Source organism: Ailuropoda melanoleuca, chromosome 2 (genome assembly GCF_002007445.2).
Source record: "Ailuropoda melanoleuca isolate Jingjing chromosome 2, ASM200744v2, whole genome shotgun sequence".
NCBI lineage: Eukaryota > Metazoa > Chordata > Mammalia > Carnivora > Ursidae > Ailuropoda > Ailuropoda melanoleuca.
The window spans coordinates 80,017,416-80,044,848 of record NC_048219.1 but is presented as its reverse complement, the minus strand read 5'-3'; the positions used below and the strand labels follow the sequence as shown (position 1 = coordinate 80,044,848).

The 27,433-nt window shown below is 38.4% G+C and overlaps 1 protein-coding gene across 1 annotated transcript in view; it reads right to left on the bottom strand.

The window, feature by feature from the left end:
* MAGI3 (membrane associated guanylate kinase, WW and PDZ domain containing 3) overlaps positions 1 to 27,433 on the bottom strand; it is a 242,410-nt gene that overhangs the window by 85,070 nt on the left and 129,907 nt on the right. Inside the window, exon 2 of the mRNA XM_002918254.4 lies at positions 10,975 to 11,091. Coding sequence (XP_002918300.1) covers positions 10,975 to 11,091 — 117 coding nt within the window. The remainder of the gene's footprint in view (positions 1 to 10,974; positions 11,092 to 27,433) is intronic.

Here is a 27,433-nt window from a genome sequence, read left to right as displayed (position 1 = left end):
TTCTGTAAACTGTCATTTGTCAATTATTAATGATATAAAAGAAAACAATTGTGGGAACCTATCTGGTCACTTCATTTGGATATAACTGACCGACAATTAAATTCACTCATTCTGACGGTACAATTCTGTGAGTCTTGGGACTCATCACTCCTAAAGGTCTTCTTCTGACCTTGTGGCAGCTGCTGATCTGCTGTCACTGTAGTTTCGTGTTTAACAGAATCTCATATACATAGAATCATACACTGATTCCAGTAGTGGTTTCTACTTGGCCTCTTCACTTGACATGATGCTTCTGAGAGCTAGCCATGATGTGGTTCAATATCCTTTTATTGCTAAGTGGTATTCTATTGTACAGATATACCAAAATTTGATTATGTGTTCACCATCGATGGGCATTTGGGCTGGTTCCAGATTTGGGACATTATAAATAAAGCAGCTATAAACTTACAAGTCCTTGGGTGGACTTACATTTAAATTTATGTTGAGTTAAAACCTAGGAGTGGAAATGCTGGGTCATATGGTAAGTGTATGTTTAAAAGAAAATGTCCCAAAGTAAATATACTTTGCATTCTCACCAACTCCTAGATGAGAGCTGCAGTTGATTTACATCAGCATTTCCACGTAGGGATTCTTCCTTGAAGTCTCTCGGCCAATTTATTTTTTCTAAATCCCCAGAAAAATCAGTTGATAGGGAAGAGGAGGGGGAAAAAGTATTATAATTCTCCTGGGAGAATTAAAGCTTAATCATCTGACATAGAACTGTTACTGATTTGAAGGACTCTAAAGACATCAACTGAAAGCAAGAGCAGAAAATACTGACAAGTGAAACCGAATGGTCAAGTTGACATTTCCAGGCACCAGCACAGAAGCACGTGGGACAGCAGCAGTCACAATCCACTCGTCAGTCTTACTTGCAGCTGTTTCTGAGCTACAAGTGTGAGGTCAAGGCCCTCTGTGCTAACAGTGAGTCCTTCTTGCAAATACAATATTAGCGTGGTTAGATGCATTTATACTTTATATAAATCCTATGAGTGGTAGTCTCCCAAAATCACAGGTTTTGAAGGCTAAATAAGTCCTTAAAAATTGGCAGTTCTGATGTGTGATTCTATGTAATGATGTTAACCTTGAAGGGGGATCTGAATGCTATTTGAATACTACCCAACAATGTCCTTTGGCATTTTCCACTGTTTGAGTATATGCTATGAGTTTCAGTGCTTTGTAAATCCTTTAATAGAAGAAATGCAGAGAGAAGTGAACGTTATTGTGGAACACTCCAACCTGAAATCAGAAACTGGTGTATAATCTGAAGTAAAAGCAATATAGATCTCAAAGGCAAAACCAAAATCAGGGCAAGGAGACAACATATTTTCACCATTAAAAAAAGAAAACGAGCTTATTCAAATGACCAATGACTAATGTCTGATCTGAAGACACTTTTGGACACAAACTTAACAATTTGAGGCCTATCAAGGCAACACGATTTTTTTTTTAATGTCTGGAATACTTGTTACCAAAGTCAAAACTATCAAATAATACAAGTGATACTTTTTTGTACTTTATAATTTCATTTTAGGAGTGAAAATTTCAAATATGATAAATGTGTGGATTTATCTTTCAAACTTTGAACTGATTTTTATTTGGCCTTTATTTTGTATTAATGTTTCCTTCTTTTACTGTTTTCTATTAGCAAATGTCTGTATCAGGTAGCGATAAGTGTTGAAAAGTGTTATTATAGCCTTGTTTTATTGGTTTATAATAATAATAACCAGGTGATTTTTAAAGTGCTTGGTACCCTCAGGAGAATCCATTCCATGCCCTGGTGCTTGTAACCATCATTCCTCCGCCAAAAAGGTCAAGGGCAGCAGTCATTTGGGTTCCCAAGGTCCTTGATGCAGCTAGCACTTCACCTCGATCAACCACAGTTGATACTGTGATTACATTGTGATGCCACTTCTTGCCATGAATCACGAGCATCCTACTTCCCACTGGAAGGAACGTGGCATTGTGCTCAAGCCCGAGAACACAACCACATTTAAAATTCCTCCCTGGAGGGGGGGCGCCTGGGTGGCTCAGTTGGTAAGCGTCTGCCTGCGGCTCAGCCAGATCCCAGAGTCCTGGGATCGAGCCCCACATCAGGCTCCTCTGCTGGGAGCCTGCTTCTTCCTCTCCCACTCCCCCTGCTTGTGTTCCCTCTCTCACTGGCTGTCTCTCTGTCAAATAAATAAATAAATCTTTAAATAAAAATAAAAATAAAAATAAATTCCTTCTTGGAGGGTCTGTCTCCTGGGGCTACTTACTACCAGTACCAATTCTGTATCAATCAGGATCCAAACAGGAGAGAGAAACATGGTAACTTGAACAAGGAGAGCTTAATATAAAACGTGATTAACTATTTACAAGGAATTAACTAAGAGGAAGTAAAAGAGAACTTTAAAGAGTATCACCCTAGAGCTGAGGGAGAATACTCCAATAAGGAACAAACTTGGAAGGGAGGGATACTCCCAAACTCTGGGATTCAGACTTCTTTGGAGGAGGTGTGGTCATAGCCTGGGGATGGATCTGGTTCATAGCTGGTGCGTCAAGGCTGGCAGATAGGGAACAATCTGTTGGCATACTGATGAAATTCACCAGCAAGCTGCCTGTGGTGGGGGCTGTTTCGAACTTCCTAGAAAACCATCTGGGACACTGGCTGGACTTGCCAGAAACCCAGTAGGAAACTACTTGCGGGGAATATTGCTGAAATCTGGGGAGCCATGTGGGGTGCCCATCAAACTCATTAGGAAACTGCAAGGAAGTCAGCAGGTGCCCTGGTAGAACTCAGGAAGCCACCTATGAGGTGGGAAGCTGACTGCTGGAGCACTGCTGAAACTTACTGAGTGTCTTTTTGCAGGCAGGAGCAAAAAGAAAAAGACACACTGGAACTAGGAAAAAGATGACTCTTTTTTCTCCAGTATATACTACCTGCCGGCCCCAAGATAATTTGACGTTGTACCTACCAGCTGGCAAAGGAGGAATGTTGCAATATCATACCCGGGCAAAAAAAGAGTAATCTGAAACCAAGAGGCACTAAATGAAAACTGGCAGACTAGTTTTCTGAGCGATTCTACCATGAACAGGAGTTGAATTTTGTCAACTGTTTTTTTCTGCATCTATTTGAGGAGATAACCTATTTTGTTTTGTTTTCTTTTACAGTCTGTTACTATATTAATTTCAAATGTTATCCCAACCTTGCATTCCTGGGACAAATACCCCTTATTTGTAATGTATTATCCTGTTTACATATTGCTATATATTGATTTGCTAAAATATTTTAAGGAGTTTTAAGTCTATGTTCATGAAAAATTGTGGTCTAATTTTTTTTTTTTAAGTCTTTGTCTGGTTTTAGAAGCAGGATAAAAATCAGATCACAGAATGAGTTGGGAAGTTCCCTCCTCTATTTTCTTAAAGAGTCTGTGTAGAATTGGTATTATTTCGTCTTTAAGTGTTCGGAACAATTCACCTGTACCATCTGGGCCCGATGCTTTCTTAATGGGAAAGTTACAAACTACAAATTCAATTCCTTTAACAGATTGAGAACTGTTATAAACTCATTATTTCTTATTTTTAAAGATTTTATTTATTTGAGAGGGAGTGAGAGCGAGAGCACAAGCAGCAGGAGGGGACGTAGACTCCCCACCAAGCAGGGAGTCCGACTCAGGGCTCAATCCTTGGACCCTGGGATCATAACCTGAGCTGAAGGCAGACGATTAACCGACTGAGCCACCCAGGCAGCCCTCATCTATTTCTTCTTGAGCGAACATTGGTAGTTTTTTTTTTCCTCCAAGGACTTTTTCCATTTCATTTGAGTTCAGTTTACTGTCACCAAGTTGTTTAGAATATTCCTGACTGTCCACTTAACATCTGTAGGATTTTTAATGATGCCATCTCTCTCATTCCTAATATCATTAAACAGTGTTTTCTCTCTCTTTACCTAAGCAGTATGGCCAGAAGTTTACCAGTTTTACTGATCAGAAAAAATCAGCATGGGTTTCATCGATCTCTCTATTCTCTGTTTTCTGGTTTATTGATTTCTGCTTTTATCTTTATTTCCTTTCTTCTACTTAATTTGGGTTTACTTTGCTCTTCTTTTGCTGGATTCCTTCTTTTGCTAGGCGTTTAGATCACTGACTGAGATCTTTATTATTTTCTAAGTATTTAACACTATAAATTTCCCTCTAAACACTGTTATTGCAACATCCCAAAAAATGGTATGTTGGGTTTGATATGTTTTGAGATGCTGATATGTGTAATATTTTGTATTTTCCTTGTTAACTCACAGGTTATTTAGAAGTGTGCTATTTAATTTCCAAATATTCAGAGATTTTCCAGATGATTTTCTGTTAAGTGATTTCTTGCAATTCCATTATGATCACAGAATATATTTTGTATGATTTAAATTCTTTTAAATTTATTGAATCTTGTTTTATGGCCTGGAATATGGTCTTCATTTGTAAATGTTCCCTGTACCCTAGAAAAGAATGAATATTCTTCTGTGGATGGGAGGCATGTTCTAACAAGTAGCAATTAGGTCAAGTTGGTTCAAAGTGTTATCCATGCTATAACCTTACTGATTTTTTGCTTACTTTCCCTGAAGGACGTGTTGAAATCTTAAACTCTAATTATGAGGGTGTCTATTTCCTTCCAGTTATATCACTCTGGTATCATACCCATTCCATCTGAAGAATTTCCTTTAGTATTTCTTATAGTGCAAGTCTGCTAGTGAAAAATTCCCTCACTTTTTTTTTTTCCTTTGGTCTGAAAAATTCTTTATTTCTCTTAAGGATATTTTTGTTGTATGTAGAAATCTAGGTTGGCAGTTTTTCCTTTCAGCATTTTGAAGATGACATTTGATTGACTTTTGGCTTGTACTGGTTTCTGTTGACAAGTCTACAGTCATTCTTTGTTCCCTTGTATATAATGTATCTTTTTTCTGTCTGTCTTCCACATTTCCTCTATCACTGGTTTTCAGCAATTAGATTATGATATATTTAGATATGTTTTTTTAAATTTTTTAAATTATATTATGTTAGTCACCATATAGTACACCCCTGGTTTTTGATGTAAAGTTCGATGATTCATTAGTTGCGTATAACACCCAGTGCACCATGCAATATGTGCCCTCCTTACTACCCATCACCAGCCTATCCCATTCCCTCACTCCCCGCCCCTCTGAAGCCCTCAGTTTGTTTCTCAGAGTCCATAGTCTCTCATGCTTCATTCCCCCTTCTGATTACCCCCTTTCTTTATCCCTTTCTTCCCCTACCGATCTTCCTAGTTCTTATGTTCCATAGATGAGAGAAATCATATGATAATTGTCTTTCTCTGCTTGACTTATTTCACTTAGCATTATCTCCTCCAGTGCCGTCCATGTTGCAGCAAATGTTGAGAATTCGTTCTTTCTGATAGCTGAGTAATATTCCATTGTATATATGGACCACAGCTTCTTAATCCAGTCATCTGTTGAAGGGCATCTCGGCTCCTTCCACGATTTAGCTATTGTGGACAATGCTGCTATGAACATTGGGGTGCCTATGGCCATTCTCTTCACTACGTCTGTATCTTTGGGGTAAATACCCAGTAGTGCAATTGCTGGGTCATAGGGTATCTCAATTTTTAACTTTTTAAGGGACCTCCACACTGTTTTCCAGAGTGGCTGTACCAACTTGCATTCCCACCAACAATGTAGGAGGGATCCCCTTTCTCCACATCCTCTCCAACAATTGTTGTTTCTTGCCTTGTCTATCTTTGCCATTCTAACTGGCGTAAGGTGGTATCTCAGTGTGGTTTTGATTTGAATTTCCCTGATGGCTAATGATTTTGAACATTTTTTCATGTGTCTGTTAGCCATTTGTATGTCTTCATTGGAAAAGTGTCTGTTCATATCTTCTGCCCATNAAATTTCTTGCCTTGTCAATTTTTGCCACTCTAATTGGCGTAAGGTGGTATCTTAGTGTGGTTTTGATTTGAATTTCCCTGATGGCTAATGATTTTGAACATTTTTTCATGTGTCTGTTAGCCATTTGTATGTCTTCATTGGAAAAGTGTCTGTTCATATCTTCTGCCCATTTTATGATTTGTTTATTTGTTTCTCGTGTATTGAGTTTGAGAAGTTCTTTGTAGATCTTGGATACCAGTCCTTTATCTGTGGTGTCCTTTGCAAATATATTCTCCCATTCCGTGGGCTGTCTCTTAGTTTTTTTGACTGTTTCCTTGGCTGTGCAGAAGCTCTTTATCCTGATAAAGTCCCATAAGTTCATTTTATCTTTTATTTCTCTTGCCTTTGGAGATGTGTCGTGAAAAAGGTTGCTCTGGCCGATGTCATAGAAGTTGTTGCCTANGTTGCTGCCTGTTTTCCTCTATGATTTTGATGGATTCCTGTCTCGCATCGAGGTCTTTCATCCATTTGGAGTTTATCTTTGTGTAGATGTGTTTTTTTTAATGTTTCTTCTGCTTGGGGTTTGTTGAGATCCATAGCTCTGTGGATTTATAGTTTTCATCAAATTTGGAAAAATTTCAACCTATTTATTAATTTGTTTTTTTTCTGTATCCCCCCTGGCTTTGGCTGACAGTGTGCATAGCACAATATGAACGGATCACATTCCTGTTTTGCCTATGACCCAATTTTTGAAAACAGCTATTACATATATCTTGCCCAATTTCTAGTTGTTTACAGTAAGAAGGTAAATCCAGTACCAGTTAGTCTTTCATGGCAAAAGTAGAAATATCTCTCTCTCTCTCTCTCTGGATACTTTAGAAAAAAAAAAAAAGCTAATGTCTTCAGTCCTTTTCCTGTTTCAGTTTGATTCATTTATATTGCTATGTCTTCAAGTTCATTGATCTTTTCTTCCGCGGTTTCCATCCAAGAATTTTTGAAGTTCCATTTAATTCTTTAAAAAAAAAATTCCAGGGGCGCCTGGGTGGCACAGCGGTTAAGCGTCTGCCTTCGGCTCGGGGCGTGGTCCCGGCGTTGTGGGATCGAGCCCCACATCAGGCTCCTCTGCTATGAGCCTGCTTCTTCCTCTCCCACTCCCCCTGCTTGTGTTCCCTCTCTCACTGGCTGTCTCTATCTCTGTTGAATAAATAAATAAAAAATCTTTAAAAAAATAAAAAATAAAAAATAAAAAATAAAAAAAATTCCATTTTCTCTTTATTTTATTCATATTTTTCTTTAAATCCTTGAGCGAATTTATAACAACTCTAAAATGCATGCTTCAGTCATACCTGTTTATATGGCATATATACCATTTCTGTTTTGNAAAAAAATAAAAAATAAAAAAAATTCCATTTTCTCTTTATTTTATTCATATTTTTCTTTAAATCCTTGAGCGAATTTATAACAACTCTAAAATGCATGCTTCAGTCATACCTGTTTATATGGCATATATACCATTTCTGTTTTGCGTTTTGTATCAGCTCACTTTTCATTTGATTGTGGGCCACGTTTTCTTCTTTTTTGTATATCTAATAATTTTTATTAGACACTAGGCATTGTAAATACGATGTTATTCAGTGTTGAGATTTTGTTGTCTTCCTTTAAAGGGTGTTGATTTTCCCCCTTTCCTCCCTCCCATCCCCCCCTCCTTCCTTTCTTTTTGCTAACAGTGAAGTTATATGCATATTTGCTTAATCCTCAGGGGGTTTGCTTAATTAAGCTTTGTTAAAATGGGCCCCAAGGAACTTACACCTATTTTAGCCCTCCTACCAAGCCATGACCCTTGAGGTCTCTCCACTCAGGTGGGCTAGAACTCAGATTCTCCCAGCCCTGTATAAACTCTGGAAATTGCTAACCTCAGAGCTCCCAGAGAATCTTTGCCTGGCCATGTGGAATCTCATCCTACACATCTTCAGCTTAGTTTTCAGTAACAGAGTCAAGGGGGCACCTATGCAGATGGTTTGAGCTCCTTGTCTTCACAGCTCTCTCCTCTCTGACACCCTGTCCTGCAAATCTCAGGCGCCTCAGACTTCTTGAACTCAGCTTTCTGTCTCCTCAACTCAGAAGCCTCTGTACTCCTCCTGGGCTTTCCCTCCCTGTACTATGGCCCAGAAAGTGGCTCCAGGCAGAAGGCTGATGAAACCAAAGGACTTCTTTGTGGGCAGTCTCCTCTCCACTTCTATTAGGGATCATAGGCTTATCCTTTCAACAGTGCAGTATCTGACAATGGTAGAAGTCTTTCTTTCTCTATTAATTTTGTTGCTCAAATTGTTTCAGATCTTGTCAGTGCGCGCCCCTTCAGATTGCTTTAAAAAAAATGTGCTTCTGTTATGTCCCCATCATTTTTTTAGGCATTTACATACTTTCTGGGATAATTAGATGTTCCAAGCTCACCTTGTACTTTCCTTGCTCCAGACTGGGAATCAGAATTTTCTCCAAGAAGATTTGGTATCTTTTAGTAAAGAATGGAAATTACAGACCATTTCGTATGTTAACTGTTACTGATATACCACTGCATTCTTGGAGGAGTTGTGGATGCTTCAGTGTGTCGGTTAATAGGTCCTGTTAGGATCTGAAAAGGCTGCAGCTGATTGGACCCTATGAATGAAAACCAAATAAACTATAGCTCCTTTCTAGGACAAAACCTCACACTGAGGAGAACCTACCAAACTAGGACAGTACGAGTAAATTTAAAAGAAGATCCAAGTAAAAGTGCAGAGTACAGCAGAAAGTACAAGTACATATTTTTATTAACTTGTTTTAACAAGGGAAGAGGGAGCTCTAGAGCTATGAAACTAAAAATGCTACCCCGAGACACCTCACGCACGCCAGGTACCAAGTTACTTATAAGGGAATGAAAATCCGATTGTTTTCAGACTTGTAAAGAGCAACGCTCTCTTTATGCCAGAAGACAGTCAGATAATGGACTAACAGAATTAAGATAATCAAGGAAAGAAAATATAAGGCAAAGATTTCATATATATCCAAACAAACTTGAAAGTATAAAGGCCACAGACCAACTACAATGATCCTCTGACTGTTTCCTGGGAAATCTAGTAGAGAAGCAGCTTTAGGAAACCACAGTTATGGAAGAAACAGCAACATAAGACTTGGTAGTTACATCTGATGTGTATTTGCCCACAGAATAAAGAATAACGATGATAATAAAGGGGAGAGTGCAATATGTAATGGCTGTTTGTTTTGTTAATATAGACACAGGTCAAGTACCAAAATAACAGTGGAATTGAGGAAAGCATATGTGAAGTGGAGTAAGCTTGCTGATTATCTTTGGGGTAAAAAAATATATATTATTTCAAGTCAGATGATGGGAGAGAGAAGGAAGGAGTAAGAAGCAATAACTAGATCACTTACTATTGTTCACAGTTGGGGAAAAAACAAAAAAAGGAAGGGAGGAGGAACAGAGTACTACATAAAAGTGTAAAGGTAGCCGTTAGAATCAAGGTACAAACCTTTCTAAAAAGAGAGAGATCAAATAAAACGGATGAGGGGGTGAAAGGTATTTATATAAATGATGTGCATATGGGTAAAATAGAAAACCATGACAAAACGCAGACTAAAGACATGGATCACATCAATAAATATAAAGCAAGTTTCACATTGGCTACGACGTCCAACACTATTTGTAAAACAAAGAGCTTTCAGAAAGAGGAAAGAATAAAAAGACAGGCAAAGATATACCAGGCAAATGCAAAGAAAAAAAGGCAAGAGTTGCAATTCTGAAATCCCACCAGGTAGATTTACAGGAGGAAATCATATATAGAGTTGGACTTAAAAACAAAACCCAAAACATTTTATACCATGTTAAAGAGTCTGGCCTTTTACTCAATGAGAGACTTTGAAGGATAAATTGTAGAGGGACAAGAGTTGGACGTGCACTTACAGACCGGACAGAGGTGCGGATGCAGCTAGAATGGGGAAGAGGACAGACACTGAGGGCCTACTCGAGGACAGGTGGTTTGCACTCATGTTCTCATTTTAATTCTTAGAACTACATGGGGTGTCTCTTGTTATTCACATTTTATATATGGGATTCTGAGGTTCAGGGAGATCAAGTAACTTGTCCAAGGATCAAGATTTTTCACCTAGCTCTTTGCCCCTACATATTATTATCTGTTAAAAAAGAAAAAAAAAAAGTTCAGGCAAGAAAGGGTGAGCGTCTAAGGCAGTGCAGAAGGATCGGTATTTAAGGAGTATAATCGGGCACGCTTGGTGATACACTGGACACTGTAAGAGTAAATAACAAGAAAAAGAAATAAAGAATTCCAGAGCCATTATAAGAGCTACTATCTATAAGAAGTTACAAATATATTGAAAAGGAAAACAAACCAGAACATTTTTTTATTGTTTACTGTGCTAACTAAAGCCAAAATGTAAGCATACATGGTTTCTTGTCATGTGTTAACACACACATGCATGCACACACACACACACACGACATCCTTACAACAACCACCACACCACCAGGTCCTATGAAAACAACCGAGACTGGAATAGATATACAAACATCTAGATAAAATTCAACATGGATTACTACAAAGAAGGTACTGCGTTTCCTCCTTTTTCCTTTGGGGGAGGGGCAGATCTTAAAATTAGTAATGTCCTAATAATTAATATAAAAATGTTTATTCTCAGTGTACAAGGCACTGAGAGCAAAAAAAGCTTTCTTACTGAATGAACATTTGGAACTGATTTATGGAAGAAAATTTAGTTAGCAAAATGTACATAGAAAGTCTTAAACTCTTCAAGTCTAACGACTGTTTTTAAAGTTACAATATAGAATCTTCTAGTTTTTCTACTTTAAAAACAAAAACCCTGCATGTCCTTGGAAAACTTTTCTCCTTATCCAATTTTTGTTTCATCCTAGTGCCCCAACTCAGTCTTCCCAATTTGATATGAGATACTCTACTGAATTACTTCTACATGTTTGATGAGTTAAATAAGGTTACATTGGCCTCCTTTCTTTTATTCAATCTCATACTTACATGGAATGGTTCTCAAGTAGAGATTATCTCTGATCACTTGCTGCAATTTGTGGTCAATTGATCCTTTCTGAAACTGAAGACTCAGGTAATGTCGCAAATCTTTATTAATGACTTTACCTGTGAAAAAAACCACAGAAGACAGAACACGTAACTGTTAGATCTCCAATTAAATACTGATGCTAGCGACTGAATACCCTTAAACATTTAGCTATAGACAGGAAAAAGAAACCAGAGTATTTTACTAAAAACAACACTGTTTTACTAAAAACAAATTATTATAGTATTATAATTAATAATATATACCTATAGCACATAATGTGGGCATAATTTTACAATAGTAGAGGAGGGACAAGGTATAGGTCAGAGAATATGACAAATACCCAAGATAATTTCCATCTATGGCTTTAAATACCATCTAATACCGTCTAATACTGATAACTTCTAGGTTCTTACCATGTCTCCATCCCTGATCTACGTCCACCAAGCTCCAAAGCCATCAAACTCATTCATATACACTGCAGATATATTTGAAAGTCAAATAAGCACCTCAAATTTCAGATAGCCAAAACAGAACTCTTAATTCCACCCTCCCCCAATTTTTCCTCTGCTCTAGTTTTCCTTGTCTTAGCAAATAATGGCACCATCAACCCAGTAGAACAGACCCAAAAGCTAGAAATCATCAGGAGTTTCTGATTTCTCCTGTTCACTTCTATCCCTTGGATCCAATCCATTAGCAACTTTTGTTAGTTCTACCTCCAAAACATGCCCCATGCCCACTTCTCTCCATTTCCAGAGCCTCCACCCTAATCTAAGCCACCATCATTTCCCACCTTGAATTCTGCATCAGCCTTCTAATCTGTCTTCCTGCATTCATTCTTGCCTCCTTCTGGCTCCCACCACTTGCACAGAAGCCAGAGCAAGATTTTAAACATAAACCAGACAATCACCACTCTGTTTAGTAGCACCCCCCCCCACCTCCGCCACCATGACTTCTTTTTGCACTTGGAATAAAATCCAAACTTCCACATGGTCTAGCTTTGGCCATCTCTGACCAAACCCATTCACTCACCCCCCACTAACCATGTTTCAACCTACACTGGCCAGCTCTCTGATCTTCTAAAAGACCAAATGGGGCTGTATTTCAGAGCCTTCTGTCTATCACTGACTGAACAGGCATCTTCTGTCTGTCAGAAAACTCCTAGATACAATGTGATTCAATAAGAGAATGAAATTTTTTTTCTTATTTGTGGGGAAAATGGGAGATAAAAAGAGGACTATTAGAGGTCTCAAAGAAATGTTAAGCAGAAAAATAGAGGATTGCAGAAATCTGGTAGCAGTGAATTTATAGTAAAGGCTGAACTTAAAATGAAAACCAAAGCAATCCAAACACTATTCACTAGATAAGACTTCACACGATTACAAAAGGGCAATGCTAAAACATAATGGATTACTGTATCGAGTTAAGAAATGGCTAGGCAATTAAAATATACTCTTTGCTTTATTTGGAACAGCTTAATTATGACAAAGATAGATAAGCCAAAAGGTTACTACAGATCAGTTCATTCTTTTAACTATTATTCCATAATGTAGCATTTCTAACCCCCCTTTTTGGTCTTTTCTCACAGGTATACACAAGCATAACCAGATGAGAGGGTATTAATACAAGCAGGAAACCAGGGTGCTGCTAAAGTTTAGAGATAACATTCGGATCCTAACTAATAAACACAAACCAAGAAGTCCCTGTTTTGCCTTGCCAAAAATAGATGCTGAGGAAGGGGGACCCCTCTGTGATCAAAGAAGAAAGCCTGAAAGATATTTACGGAGATAACACAGAAGAATCCCCGGTCACAGAAATGGTTTCTGCCAGGCATCCAGGGGCTCTACCAACCCGAGTTCCATTTAGATGGAACCATATTATGCCATTTCTTATTTTTATCACAGTACTTGCTCATTGCTGGGTGGAAGGAAAACATAATTCATAATCAATATTGTATAGTCTCAAGAACCCAGAAATAGGCCCTCAACTCTATGGTCGACTAATCTCCAACAAAGCAGGAAAGAATATCCAATGGGAAAAAAGAGAGTCTCTTCAAGAAATGGTGCTGGGAAAAATGGACAGCCACATGAAGAAGAATGAAACTGGACCATTTTCTTACACCATACACAAAAATAAACTCAATATGGATGAAAGGCCTAAATGTGAGACAGGAAATCCATCAAAATCCTGCAGGAGAACACAGGCAGCAACCTCTTTGACCTCAGCCACAACAACTTCTTGCTAGACACGTCTCCAAAGGCAAGGGAAACAAAAACAAAAATCAACTGTTGGGACTTCATCAGGATATAAAAAGCTTTCGCACAGCAAAGGAAACCGTCAACAAAACTAAAAGGCAACCTATGGAATGGGAGAAGATATGCACAAATGACTCATCAGATAAAGGGTTAGTATCCAAAACCTATAAAGAACTTATCAAACTCAACACCAAAGAAAAAATAATCCAGTTCAAGAAATGGGCAGAAGACACAAACAGACATTTCTCCAAAAAGACATACAAATGGCCAACAGACACATGAAAAAAATGCTCAACATCACTCATCATCAGGGAAATACGAATCAAAACTAAAGTGAGATACCACCTCACACCAGTCAGAATGGCTGAAATTAACAAGTCAGGAAATGACAGATTGTTGCAAGCAATACCTGACTACTAGGTATTTTTACCCAAAGGATACAAACATAGTGACCCAAAGGGGCACCTGCACCCCAATGGTTATAGCAGCAATGTCCAAAACAGCTAAGCTATGGAAAGAGCCCAGACGTCCATCGAAAGAGGAAAGGATAAAGAAGACGTGATATATACAGATATAGATATATATATATCTATATATCTACACACACACACACACACACACACACACACACACACTGGAATATTACTCAGCCACCAAAAAGAATGAAATCGTGCCATTTGCAATGACGTGGATGGAACTAGAGGGTATTATGCTAAGCGAAATAGGTCAGTCAGTCAGAAAGACAAATGCCATGTGATTTCACTCATATGTGGAGTTTTAGAAACAAAACAGATGAACATAGGGGAAGGGAAAGAAAAATAAAATAATATGAAATGAAAACAGAGAGGGAGGCAAACCATAAGAGACTCTTAACTACAGGAAACAAACTGAGAGTTGTTGGAGGGGAGGTGCATGGGGGGATGGGGTAATTGGGTGATGGGCATTAAGGAGGGCACTGGATGTAATGAGCACTGGGTGTTATGTGCAACTGATGAATCACTAAATTCTACCCCTGAAACTAACAATACAGTATATGTTAACTAAATTGAATTTAAATTAAAAAAAAAACTGTATAGTCTCCTTTCCTATTGAACAAAAACATATCCAATAATGAATTTGTTAAATATTTTTAAAATTAGGTAGATGTGTTCCAAATGCTTTGTCATAAACACTGTACAAAAGCTTTGATAGATTATTATATAGGTGCTTAAAAGTTTTAGCGGTATTTGTGGATGTTCGGAGTTTTTGAATAGAGAACACATCATTGTTTTTTCCCACTTAAAATAATATAGTACTGGCTCCAACATGTAAAAATCCACTATCCAACATATTTTCATGAATATAGTTAGCTTGGATAAAGGATAATGCCTCTGTAATTCAAGAAGACAATCTGAGTCAACACTTTTTTTTAACTCAAGATTTTCTTTGTTTTTTAATTTGAAATTTTACTAAAAGATATGGTATGCTGAGAACACAGATTGGATTTTAATACATTAAAATAACAGCCATTAAATCAGATATAATGAAAGACAAAGCCATAATAAAAGTCATAGATCACAAGTTACAGCATAAAGGGGTTTCTTAAGGTGGAAATGAAGTTAAAACACCTCTTTCCTATTTCAAGGGACTACAAGATCTTAAGACTGAGAGGCCAGTTAAAGCAGAAAGAACTAGATTTGAAGAATGGTACCTAGGAATATCAGGGCTGGAACTGTACTCACTCTCAATTACCACCCACAACCCCTGCTGGGGTTCTGGATGCAATGCCGAGATGAATAGTTGCCAAGAAAAGGGCGAGGGGCAATTTCATAAATGTGATATTTTATTTAAAATGTGCAAGTCATTCAAAAACGTCATCACACATCTTCAAGGCTGGAGACAAAATATTACAAGTATCAGTGAAATGTCAATTATAAAAGATTAACAACTTATATGTGGGGTTGGCATTCTTTCAGATTAATAATAGTAAAATATAATGGATATAGGAGTCATCATGGACTTCCTTGCCTCAAGAAACCAAAAGACCTTCTATAAGGGGATAGAATATTATGGTTCCCTCTTTGGTAGGACTCCAGGGAATTTGTTTAAGAAAAAAAAGTACAAATATCCTGATGAGGCAGATGACTGTGGAATTACTGGGCCAACAGAAACATTAACTCACAAAAACACTGCTGAGTATATCCACATTATCAAGTTGTATATAAACGTCAGCCTTTTATTTAGGCAGAGTTTCACAGAAACTTGACATTTCAAGGGTATGAAAAACATTTACTTGGGGTTAATGCAGTTGTTGCTAAACAAGGAAGAGAAAAAGATTCTTCATAATTTAGCATTCCTACCCAGCCAGGCTTTGCTTTACGTGTTAAGATTATTCCCTGACTTGATGGGTAGTAAGGAGGGCACGTATTGCATGGTGCACTGGGTGTTATAGGCAACTAATGAATCATAGAACTTTACATCGGAAGCCGGGGATGTACTGTATGGTGACTAACATAATATAATAAATAAATCATTTAAAAAAAAAAGATTATTCCCTGACTTCTAAGTGATTTGTAAGTTTATTCGTGAAACTTAAAAACAGATCTATAGATCTTACAAACAGCTCAGGTGGGGAAAAGTCTACAACTGAAATCTCAATCATATGACTAAATCCAGAAACTCAAGTTTCAACCTATAAATCCTTAGTCAAAAGAACGCATCACTACAGATCCATACTTTCTGAATAAATGCGAATTAATGTTCACTAGAGGTTATCTCTGAGGAATGTGTGTATAGAGACACTGATTTTAAGTTAGAGAAACCCTATGGCATGTCACCATGGGACTAGCCATTCAACAAGCTATAAACCATTCTAATTGTCAACATTTCACTGCCTTTGCCATAAGGATCGTCTAAGAGACTTTGCCAACCACTTCCTAAAGTCTAGATGGTACGGGACTTTACTATTCCTTAATCCAGTAGTAATTATAAAATTGGGGGGGATGAGATGAATTTGGCATATCTTATTCTTACAAATTCACATTGATTCATGGTGATCATCCCATTCTTTTCTAAACACTTAAAATATTTTATATTTGTTCAATCTCTTCAAATTTTGCCACAGTTTCAAGTAAAGGAAATTGACTTGGGTTTTTACAATCTACTCCACACCTTTTGAAAATGGAACGTTTGTCTCTCTTCAGTCTCCTGGTACTCTCCATATTCTCCATGATTTCATAAAGAATACTGACAATAGCTCTGAGATCAAGTCTTTGGTGCCTTTAACTCCTGGGAGGCAATGCAGTTGAGTTCTGAAGATGTAAATTCATTTAAAGTGAATGAACCTTTTATTATCTTCTCATTTTTTAAAAATTTAATTTCCCCCACTTTGGGCTGTTTGTTTTCCTTTTGCTAGTTCTAGATTATGGAAGCAAAGCAAGAATGGTATGTGTCTGATTTCTGCCTACAAACCGCTAACATTAACAACATCTTGTGACAGTGAGCCCACCGCTTCCTTCCTGCTGCTCTTGCTCCAGATACAACCTTCAAAGCATTTTGTCTACGTGTATAAATGTGATTATGTGCTCCTTCCATTTGTCAATCATGTATATCTTTTAAAAAATGTGAGCTGCTCAGAGCATTCTGTGTCCCCAGAAAGAATTTCCTCATATAATTTTCTTTTAGAAATCTCTAGTCTTGGGGTGTCTAGGTGGCTCAGTTGGTTAAGCATCTGCCTTCAGCTCAGGTCGTGATCCCAGGGTCCTGGGATTGAGTCCTGCTTTGGGCTCCTTGCTCAGCGGGGAGCCTGTTTCTCCCTCTCCTTCTGCCTGCCACTCCCCCTTCTTGTGCTCTCTCTCTGTGTCACATCGATCAAGCAATCTTTAAAAAACAAAAATGAACAAAGAAACAAAAAGCAGAAACAGAGCCATAAACACAGAGAACAAACTGATGGTTGCCAGAGGGCAGGGGGATAAGGGGGAGTGGGATACAGTAGATAAGTCACAGGGATAAAAGGTACAACATAGGGAATGTAGTCCATGGTTTGTCAGCTGAGGGCCAAGCCATGGTTTGTTTTTACAGAGTTAGTCCTAGTACCTAGCACACAAAATGAGTGAATCAGTTGAATTTTGTATTTTTGATTTTTCATTTGACCCTCTCCATCCTTGAATACATGAATTTTAGAAGAGCTCACCTGATAAAGCACTTTTTATTTTTATTTTTTTTAGATTTTATTTATTTATTTGACAGAGATAGAGACAGCCAGCGAGAGAGGGAACACAAGCAGGGGGAGTGGGAGAGGAAGAAGCAGGCTCATAGCAGAGTAGCCCGATGTGGGACTCGATCCCACAATGCCGGGATCACACCCTGAGCCGAAGGCAGACGCTTAACCGCTGTGCCACCCAGGTGCCCCTGATAAAGCACTTTTTAGTAGTCTATATACAACTTTATCCTAAACTGCATTTCTTAAACAATGAAACAGATTTTGACTACCAAAACACTAAAACAAACTTTCATTGAAGCAGCATGCTCTATAAGTCTTTAAAAGTAGGTTTAATTATAGTTTATATGCTAATTCCTTAAATTCCATTCTCTATTTATTAATATTTTTAAACGTGTTCACAAAATGGTATCTGGTCATACCAAAATACAAAATAAGGCTAAGTTAACCATTCATATCTACTGTGTTCTAGCACCACTGGGGATAACAAATCCAAGCAGGAAAAAACCCCCAAACCCTTCTGCTTTTCCTAGAGGGAAGATGTAGGAATGAGAAGAGGATGGGAAATAGAGATCACCAGAACTTATTTTAGAAGTATCATTATATATATTGTATGCTACATGTTTTCGCCCCTCATGAAAACCTTTGGGGTAGGTGTTATTATTATTCCCACTTTACAGAGAAGGGACTGAGGTTTAAAGAGGTTAAGTAACTTGGCCAAGGTGACATCATTAAAGGTAGCAGACCTGGGATCTGAACGCAGTCAGCCCGGCTCCAGAACCTATACTGGAGCTAAGTGCCTGGCCCCCACCTATCTGTCTCTATCTATATCTTTTGATGAATTTCTTCTCTTGCATAAGCTTATGAGAGTACGAGCTTATAAGAGCTCTCTCATTAAGACCCTACCCTTCCTTGAAACAGCTGCAGCTACTGTGTAAACAAGGATGAACCAAGTCCTGGGTCGTAGGGGGTAAAGCAGGGAATGAGAGTGCACCCAAATGAAACCTGAACCCTCGCAGGGAAGATGAACATTGAAGAAGACTTTTCAAACACAAGAGCATCAGGACAGATTAGCATAGAGCACTGTGGGAATCTGCAATCTAGATCCTAAGTCAGGGCAGCCCGGGATGACGTCACCATGTAAGTTACACTGGAGCTGAAACCTGAAGGATAAACAGGAGCCAGCTGGGCCCAAAAAAAAGTGGGGGGGGGGAGGATTGAGGGAGTGGGACATGCAAAGACACTTACTCGAGGTGGGAAAGAACACAGCGCTTACCGGAAGGCAGAGAAATCCAGTATAGCTGGTTCTTAGAAAGTGAGGAAGAGTTCCCACAAGCTGAGACAAGAGTTCCAGGGACCAGTGGGTTGGCTAGCACCTTACAACAATAAGAACATCAACAACTTAAGTCTGACACCAAGGCCCTTCCTTAATAATTGCTTTAAGCTAACAACTACAGATATGTTCTTACTGGCCACCTCTACATTCTGTACTTCAAATGCCATCTCATTATTTCTGTTCTGTCTTCCATATCGACATTCACAGTTATAAAGTTGGAAGACCCATACCTACATAAATCTTTATGCCTCTGTCATTACAGGCACGTAGGAACTTACTGAATTTTTAAAATAACATATAGAATTCTTACTCAGTCCCAAATCTGAAAAGCAAGAAATACTCTGGAATCCTTTGAGCCATTTCAGTTTTTACAACTAGTCAGTGTCCAGTACTGTCCCGAGTTACAGTTTGCAGAAACCCAGGCTGAAGCAATCACACAACGTTGCCATCTCCTGCAGAACACAGCTGCCACCTCACCAGTCAGGAGAAAGCTGCCTGCTCGCGGAGTTCACATTCAGTGATTTTTTTCCCCAGCTTTTCTGGAGATACTATTAACATATAACACAGGTAAGTTTAGGGGGTACGATACAATGATTTGATACACATATATGCTGTGAAGTCATTACCACAATAAGGTTACTTGGCACCTCCAACTCCTCACATAATTACCATTTTTTTTGTGTTTATGGTGATAAGATTTAAGATCTATTCTCTTAACTTTCAAGTATATAATACAGTACCATTAAATTAATGTTAAGTACAGTCATGCTAGTTACAGTCACCCAGTACTTACTCATCTTACAGATGGAAGTTTGTACCCATTGACCAACACCTCTCCATTTCCCCTACCCGCAGCCCCTGAGGACCACATTCTACTTTCTATTTCCATGAGTTTGGCTTTCCCAGATTCCACAAATAAGAGAACACACAGTATTTGTCTTTCTCTGTCAGAGGTCACATTTTCTTTTTTTGCCTATATTACATATTTATGGCAATAGGACATTGTTAAAAAGGGAGTGTCCATTCTCCACTGGTTCCTGGGAGCAGCCATCATAAATACACGGGTCACACTTCATCTTACCTCCCTGGGTCCTATGTCACTAGCAATCTGAGGTTAAGTCTGCTGCTGTGTATCTGGTTCTTGCCCTGTACACCCAACAAAGGTTTTCCTTTTTCCCCTCCCTTTTTTTCCTTCCTTTCTTCCTTCCCTGCCTCCAGAACTGAGAGCGTAGCTAAAGAAACAATTCTTTCGTTTAGATAGACTATACATCTGAAAAAACTCTGAACTGTACCTCACTAAATATATTCATTCCTGAATGCCTAATACTGTGTATTACATGTAGAATTCAATGTTAATGCAGCACTGAAATTGCTTCATTATATTCAAATGATGTATAAGTAAAACACATTATCATGCTTTCGAAAAAGTTTTGATGGTTTTTATTTGTTTAAATAAAGCAAGTATTCCAGTGGAGGATGTATTTGCAAATAACAATCATTTCTCTAAGAAAACCTCTGATGCATGGCCAGGGATCTGAATTATAAAGAAAAAGAGTGGGCGTCTAGGAGGAAAATGCCATCGTACCTTTGCATGTTCTTACTTCTGAGGCAACTATACTGGTCATGTTAACACCCTGCCCTACCCTTCGAACCTCCACCTCCAACTAGGACCCCTACCGGTTTCAGTTTTCTGTCTACTCTACCTGGCACCCCACAGTGTTGTGTACCTATAAATAACGTCAGAGCGAAAGGTCTGCACACTGGCCACTTGTCCACCTGCTCTTTGAAGCCCAGACCCAAGTAGAACTCTGAAGTTCGTAGTAAGAAGCTCCTGTTTTCATCTCTCCTCCCTGCTGGTTCCTGCTACAGAATAGTGGGGCACACTTCGGCCTCCCTCACTGGGTCTTAAGCCTGTGTGAGGTCAGGAACTATGTTTCGTTCCTCGCTCTTCTCCACGATGCCTAGCATAGTGCTGAGTCAATACTTCTGTTCAACACACCAAACTGACACTTTAAATAATGTGGTTGCTATCCTGATAGACTTTTGAACGGAATCCATCTCAGAAGAAAATATTTTTACTGTAATTCTCAAAGACAAAGAAATCCTTTCATAAAGCAGCAGCATTAAAAATAATGCTTTCAGTATAACAATGTGATCAAATGCTCATGATATATTTTAAGTGAGAAAAGCAGGTCACAACACAGAATATTCATTGTGACCTCAAACTGAAACAATCTCAGGACATGCAAATAAAAACCATGCATAAGACGAACTCATATTTAAATACTTAACAATACTTAAAGTACTACCGCAGGGTATAATTACTGGGTAATTTTTCAAACATTTTCTTTAAAAACTATTTTCCTCATGGTCTTTGTACTTGCAATTTTTTTTTACAGTGAAAACCTATTACTATAATAAGAATAAACTTTTAGAAACTAGATTGTATTTTCAAAAACTGTGCCCTTCAAAGGTCATTAGTGGAAAAGGAAGCCTGACCCGGTGGACTATTATGACAAAATATGTGCCAAAGTTCTATGTGAATGCTGAGACTATTTGTGTAGGTTTCTTTTAATCATTTGTCTTTAATAAGTATTATTTTGGGGACATCTGGGTAGCTCCATTGGTTAAATACTATTGGTTAAGTACTCCATTGGTTAAATAAATTATAGTATTTAATTTCTGAAGTTTTTAATCTAAAAGCTGCTTTTATCTAAATGCTTTTTCTTTAAGATATCAACATCTTGGGGCACCTGGGTGGCTCAGTCAGTTAAGGATCCGACTCTTGATTTCGGCTCAGGTCATGATCTCAAGGTCGTGAAATCAAGCCCCACATCAGGTTCTCCGCTGGCTGTGGAGCCTGCTTAGGACTCCTTGTCTCCCACCCCCTCTCTCTGCCCCTCCCCTCCACTCACGTGTGTGCATGTGTGCGCACTCTCGCTCATAAATAAATAAATAAATAAATAAATAAATAAATAGAGGTGTATAATAAAAAATAAGTATTATTTTCACCATACTAGGTTAAATTGCAACCATTTTGCTTTTAACTGAAACTCTCAATTGATAAGCTGCAGAACTAAAACCTACATTTCAAAAATAAGACAGGAATCATCAATCTAGAGAAGACATGACAAAAATCACAATTTTCCCTTAAGAAGTCATTTATCAGAAAGAGCAAAGTAAAATGAACCTTCCTAGCACAAAAGAGTGGAAAAAATAAGGAATAAATCATCAAAAGTGGGTCCTTTTCTTTTTGAAGCTTTTATTTGATGGGATCGTGTAGATTCAGTACTTAAAGAAAAACAGTATTTGTGAAGTGCTATCCTGTGGCTATTTACAATTTTTTTCTTTGTGACACTCATGTCAGGAATCATTAGCAAACCTGTCATAATGCCAGATAACCAGGGCCTGGTTGGCACACCAATATCTGAATCACAGTATTAATGCTTCATGCTTTTGACAAGAGGGTACAAAGCCATCTATTGTCCCCTGTCATTTTCCCTGAAAACAGAATAACTGGGTTCAGTAGTCTGCAAATCAAAGTTATGTGCTTCACCAGAATGGCCAAGACTTGAGGTGGAAGATCTGTTATTAGAGTTTCACTGTAACAGCTGATCGAGACAGCTGCACAGGAATACAGATGGACGTGATTAGAGGTCTGACCAAAACAATGACTACTGAGAGAATTCATATTTTTAAGATACATCATTATGTAAACAATCTCAACCTCTGGGTTTGGGTAGGAGACTAAATATAGTTAATCACTAGTAAAGAAGCAATTTCATAGCCTCTTTTTCTCTGATCGGTTCTAAATACAGGAATTCATACAAATCCTTAGAAATTTTCTGAAGTAGATGGTTAAACGTCCTACAAATTATAGTATACACCAAAAGTGACCTGACTCTAGCGAGAATCAATATTTATTAAACAAAATTATTTAAATATTTCTCATTTTCATTTCTAATCTCTATGTATAATCTGGAACATATTTTAAAAGATTTTTAAAGTTATCCTTACAAAATATGGCTACAAAAAATGTCAAAATTCCAAAGAAACATTTTGGGGGATAATTGGCCACTTCTATGCACATCCCCCATTCAGATTTCTCCACTAAAAATCCTTTCCCCCACTTGCCCTACCTGTAAGGATGAGTGAATCCGGACCTTCCAGAAAATGTCAACATCAGAAGATCTCCAGTCCCCCATCTCCCATTAAAGGATAGGAAGGAAGGAAAGAAGAAAGAAATCAACACCCCTAAAACTACAACAGTGGCAAGAAATAAATCTATTCCAAAAGACAAAGGAATTTCTATAAATTCCAACATCAATTAGTCAAGAACTAAGAAACCAAACTCTAAGAACCACAATCAAGAGTACTAAATGGCACTATCTAGCTTGATAATCCTGAATTTAGGTTCAAGTACTAAACGAGAATCTTCTGAGCTACCGGCAGTATAAGTCACTTTAACCAAAAAGACAAAAAAAAAAGGAAAAAAAAAGCAAAAAAAAACAAAACAAAACGAAACAAAAAAACAATTAAAAATCCCCCAAAACTCTGTCTCCAATACAGAACAAAATGAGGAGAAATAATCAAAAATAGAAGGAAAAAACCCTATATTGTACACCTGAAACTAATATAACACAGTATGTTAATTATACTGGAATTGAATTTTTTAAAAAGTTGAATAAGCTATGGATATAAAAGCGGAAAGCTATGTAGCCATGAAAAAGAAATTAGAAAGACTATAAAAAATTAATTTGAAAAAAAAAAAAAAGAAAAAGGTTAATCTCTGTCCATCCAACATTACCTTTAAAAGATACAAAGCAATTTGGACCATGCTGAGAAAATACCAGAAGCTGGTATGCAATGCTCTAGCTTGTAAGCCCAACACATTCTGCAGACTCTGTGGTGGACACATTCAGAAGGGTTCCAAAGACATCCCCAGCTCACGTGGGCTCTGGGAGGGCATAACAAGGCTGCAGGAAGAATTCATTGGCCAAGCACTGCCATGTTTCTTTTGTCTTAGGTTCTTAAGTGGGGGGTGTAATGGCAGCAGGGAAACCTACTTCAAAGCTGCAGACCAGAGTGACTTTGAGAGTGGAATGATACATGCTGATCTCCAAAATAAAATGTGTATGAGCTGCTGCTCCCCATTCCTAAGAGCTGGAGACAGAAAGTTCAGAGAGAAACAGTGACAAAGTTCCCAAAATGTAGCTGCCTTTTGCTCTGGCTCCCTAAGCCCCTGTACCTCAACAGACATCTGATGCTATACACAGAGGCTAGACAGTTCTACATCAAGCTGGAGAGTTCGTGTGCTAATGATAAAAGCCAAGTGGAACCCAGGGACATAGGGACATAGGAAAGGTACTCAGGAAAGGGCACTGATGGGCTTTAAGCGGAGAAATAACAAGAGCAGGCATGGGCATATTAAAAAGTAATTGGAGAATACACAGGGGGAGGAGTCAAAAACAGCTCCGGGGCATACAGTTAAAAGCTAAGAGTCACTGTCCAGGTGAGAGATGATTTAGATCAGTAGTGGTAGGGGAGAAGAAAAGCAGACAGATTTGAGATTCACTGTATACACCCACATATAGGAAGAGATTTTCAGTACCAAACACCATCCTTAGAAGAAGCAGCTGTGGGCACCTGGGTGGCTCAGTCCGTTAAGTGTCTGGCTTCGGCTCAGGTCATGATCCCAAAGTCCTGGGATCGAGTCCTGCATCAGGCTCCCTGCTGAACTTCTCCCTCTGCCCCTCCCCCAGCTCCTACTCTCTCTCACTTGCAAAAATAAAGTTAAAAATCTTTTTTAAAAAAGAAGTTGTCTTATATTTGAAACTTACAAAGTCTCAGATTACAGAATGATCTACAAAGTATTTTATTTAAAAAAATACAAAGTATTGTCTGGAGAAGACATGTTAGCCTGAACCAACAACTGTTTCCAGAGCTAAATTGACACAACTGCTAAGTGGGGTGGGGGCGTGGGCAAATAAATTGAGAAGATGTAGTGATTATTCCTTGGGGTATGGCTTCACAGTTGCATGTGGTAGATGTTATTGTCAAGCAATCTTACAATGATCACTTGAACAAAGTGACTCAGTCCATACTTAGGTTATGAGATCATGAATATATGCCAACAGAGAAAGTGAGAGAAAAATTTCTGTCCTAACTGTACTTGTGGCTGGGACAGTATTATACATGGATTTTAAAAACACAGTATCTCAAGCAACTTGGATGGAAGGGAGGAGAGGGGCAACCTGGAAAGCCACGTTGGAGGACTCATCCCAGTGCTGACAAAATCCCCAAGATGTATGTTGAACAGCTGGAACAAAATCTGTACACGAAATAGTGGGGAAAGTATCTCCAAATTTTACATATATGTAACTAAATTAGATACTAAAAATAGAAATCAAATAGAAATTTGATTCCATCCCTCAAAGATTCATGCTGCCTCATCAAAGGATATTTTTTCAAAGTGTCTTTTTAAAAACTGTGGGAGAGCTTAACTCCAGCGTCTCCCATATTTGGATTTACGTGATATTGTGAATAGACCCCATAAGCCTTGATGATCTGAAGAGTGAGGGAAAAAGAGACAATAAAAAAGATCACTTCAGGTGTCTAACTTGAATCATCAGGTGAATTTGAATTCCATTAAAAAAAATAAGTAGAAAGGGGAAGGAACAGTTTTGGGAATCAAACCAAGAAATTAGGTTATGATTTGGGGCATGTTATTTGAGATGCTAGTGGGGCAGACGTCATGTGAAAATATCAAGACATCTGAATTTAGAGTTGTAAATTGGGGGTCTTCAGCTCATGGGGATTAACTGACAAAAACATGGCTTTGGTTGGGATGCGGGGCAGTAAGAATTTCATGCAGTAATGATAGGGATGTAAGTTGCCACGACCTTTCTCAAAGGCATAATGGCAATATCTAGAACATGTATTTGCCTATCTTCTGATGGACGCGCTCTAGTAAAGCTCTCTTCGCACATAAATGTAAACAAATGTACAAGATGAATGTTCATCACAGCATTATTTACAAGGAACTTGGGTGTCCAACTACAGGTAACTGGCGAGTAACTGTGAATGATGAAACACACCTTCAAATACCGATGCATCATGGAATCTGACCACATTATCGAGTAAAAAAGAGGAAGCTCTAGAATGGCATTCAATGCCAAGTGTCATTTATGAAACAGGTGCACACTATTTATGTGTCTCTAGGCAAAAATGTATTCTAAAATGTGCTCATCTCTGAATGGTGAGAGGTTAAATGATTTTTACGCTCAACTTTGTAATTCTCTATTTGGTCTGAGAGGTTTATTTAAAAAACCTCAAAGCATACCATTTTTAAAGAAACCTGTAAAGTGTTTTTTTCCCCTTTTTCTAAGTGTTTAAGAATTAGAGCACAATATAATCTTGGAGGTAAACAATAAAAACAGGAGAGGAAGACCGCCCTGGCTGAGTACAGCTGGCTTTCAAATGTCGGGGCTGTATAACTAGAAACACATTGTCAAAGCTGGAGCATCAGCCCAGGCTTGAGACCAAACAATCAGGCTAGAGAAGTTAGTCCTGGTTGACCTATGCCTGTAATTTGATTACTGGCATGAACAGTGTGACTGTGTATTTAACAGATCGCTAACAGAACTGGTTTCTGAACCCCAACTCAGGGATTGAGTACGATATTGTGATTTAGGACACGTGACTGTGAGACCACATCTTACGGATTAGTAAATTACATATAAGAAAACAGACCAGAGAAAAATAACTAAATAGCCTGGCTACAATAAAACATATTTCCCATAAGAAAGAAAAAAAATAAAAGGATATGATAGAGATTAGCCTCTCCCTTCAAGTAAATAAAACCAAAGACAGGAGGGGAATAAAACAAAACACCAGCACTGTGCTGGTGTTGAGGCTATAAAACTGATAATGCAGTATGTGCCCTGGTGTTATGGTATCACAGACAAGGATAAACACATAACTAGGAAACACAGCTAAGAATTATGGATAAGGTGCACCAGAGTATGCAGTCAAGAGAAAATTAACAACTGTGTTTGATGGGGAAAGACAGCTGATCCAGGCTGGGAGTACGGATGGGGAGGATGGAAAAGGAAGCACAGCAGGCATTCCAGGCAGAGGAAGACCATGCACAAGGGCATGGGGGTAAAAAGAGTGGCGGCTGATTAAAAAATCGGTCAAATATCTGGGACGCTCAGATCACAAAGCTTTGCCTGGGAAAATAGAGAGTTGGAATATTACTCTGTAGTGAAGAAGTCACTAAAAATTTTACCAGGGGAACCACATAGCCAGACGTGTTTTAGATGGAGCATTCTGGCAACAGTGGTGAATACAGAGACAAGAGAACAGCTGGAGGGTCCGGAAACCAGTGCGGAATGAATTTAGCCACAATCCAAGTAATACTGGCAGTAGAAGCAGTAATAGAAGAATCAACACAGCAGAAAATTGGATTGGTGAACCAGGAGGCAGGCTCAAGAAACATACACTGAACGTAAGAAATTAACCAAGACATGAAGTGAATGCTTGTAGATTTGCAGAGTGCTCTAATTCAAATTCAGGAGTCCCTGAAGGAGAAAAGAAAATGAACAATTAATAAACAAGGAGTGTAGTTGAAA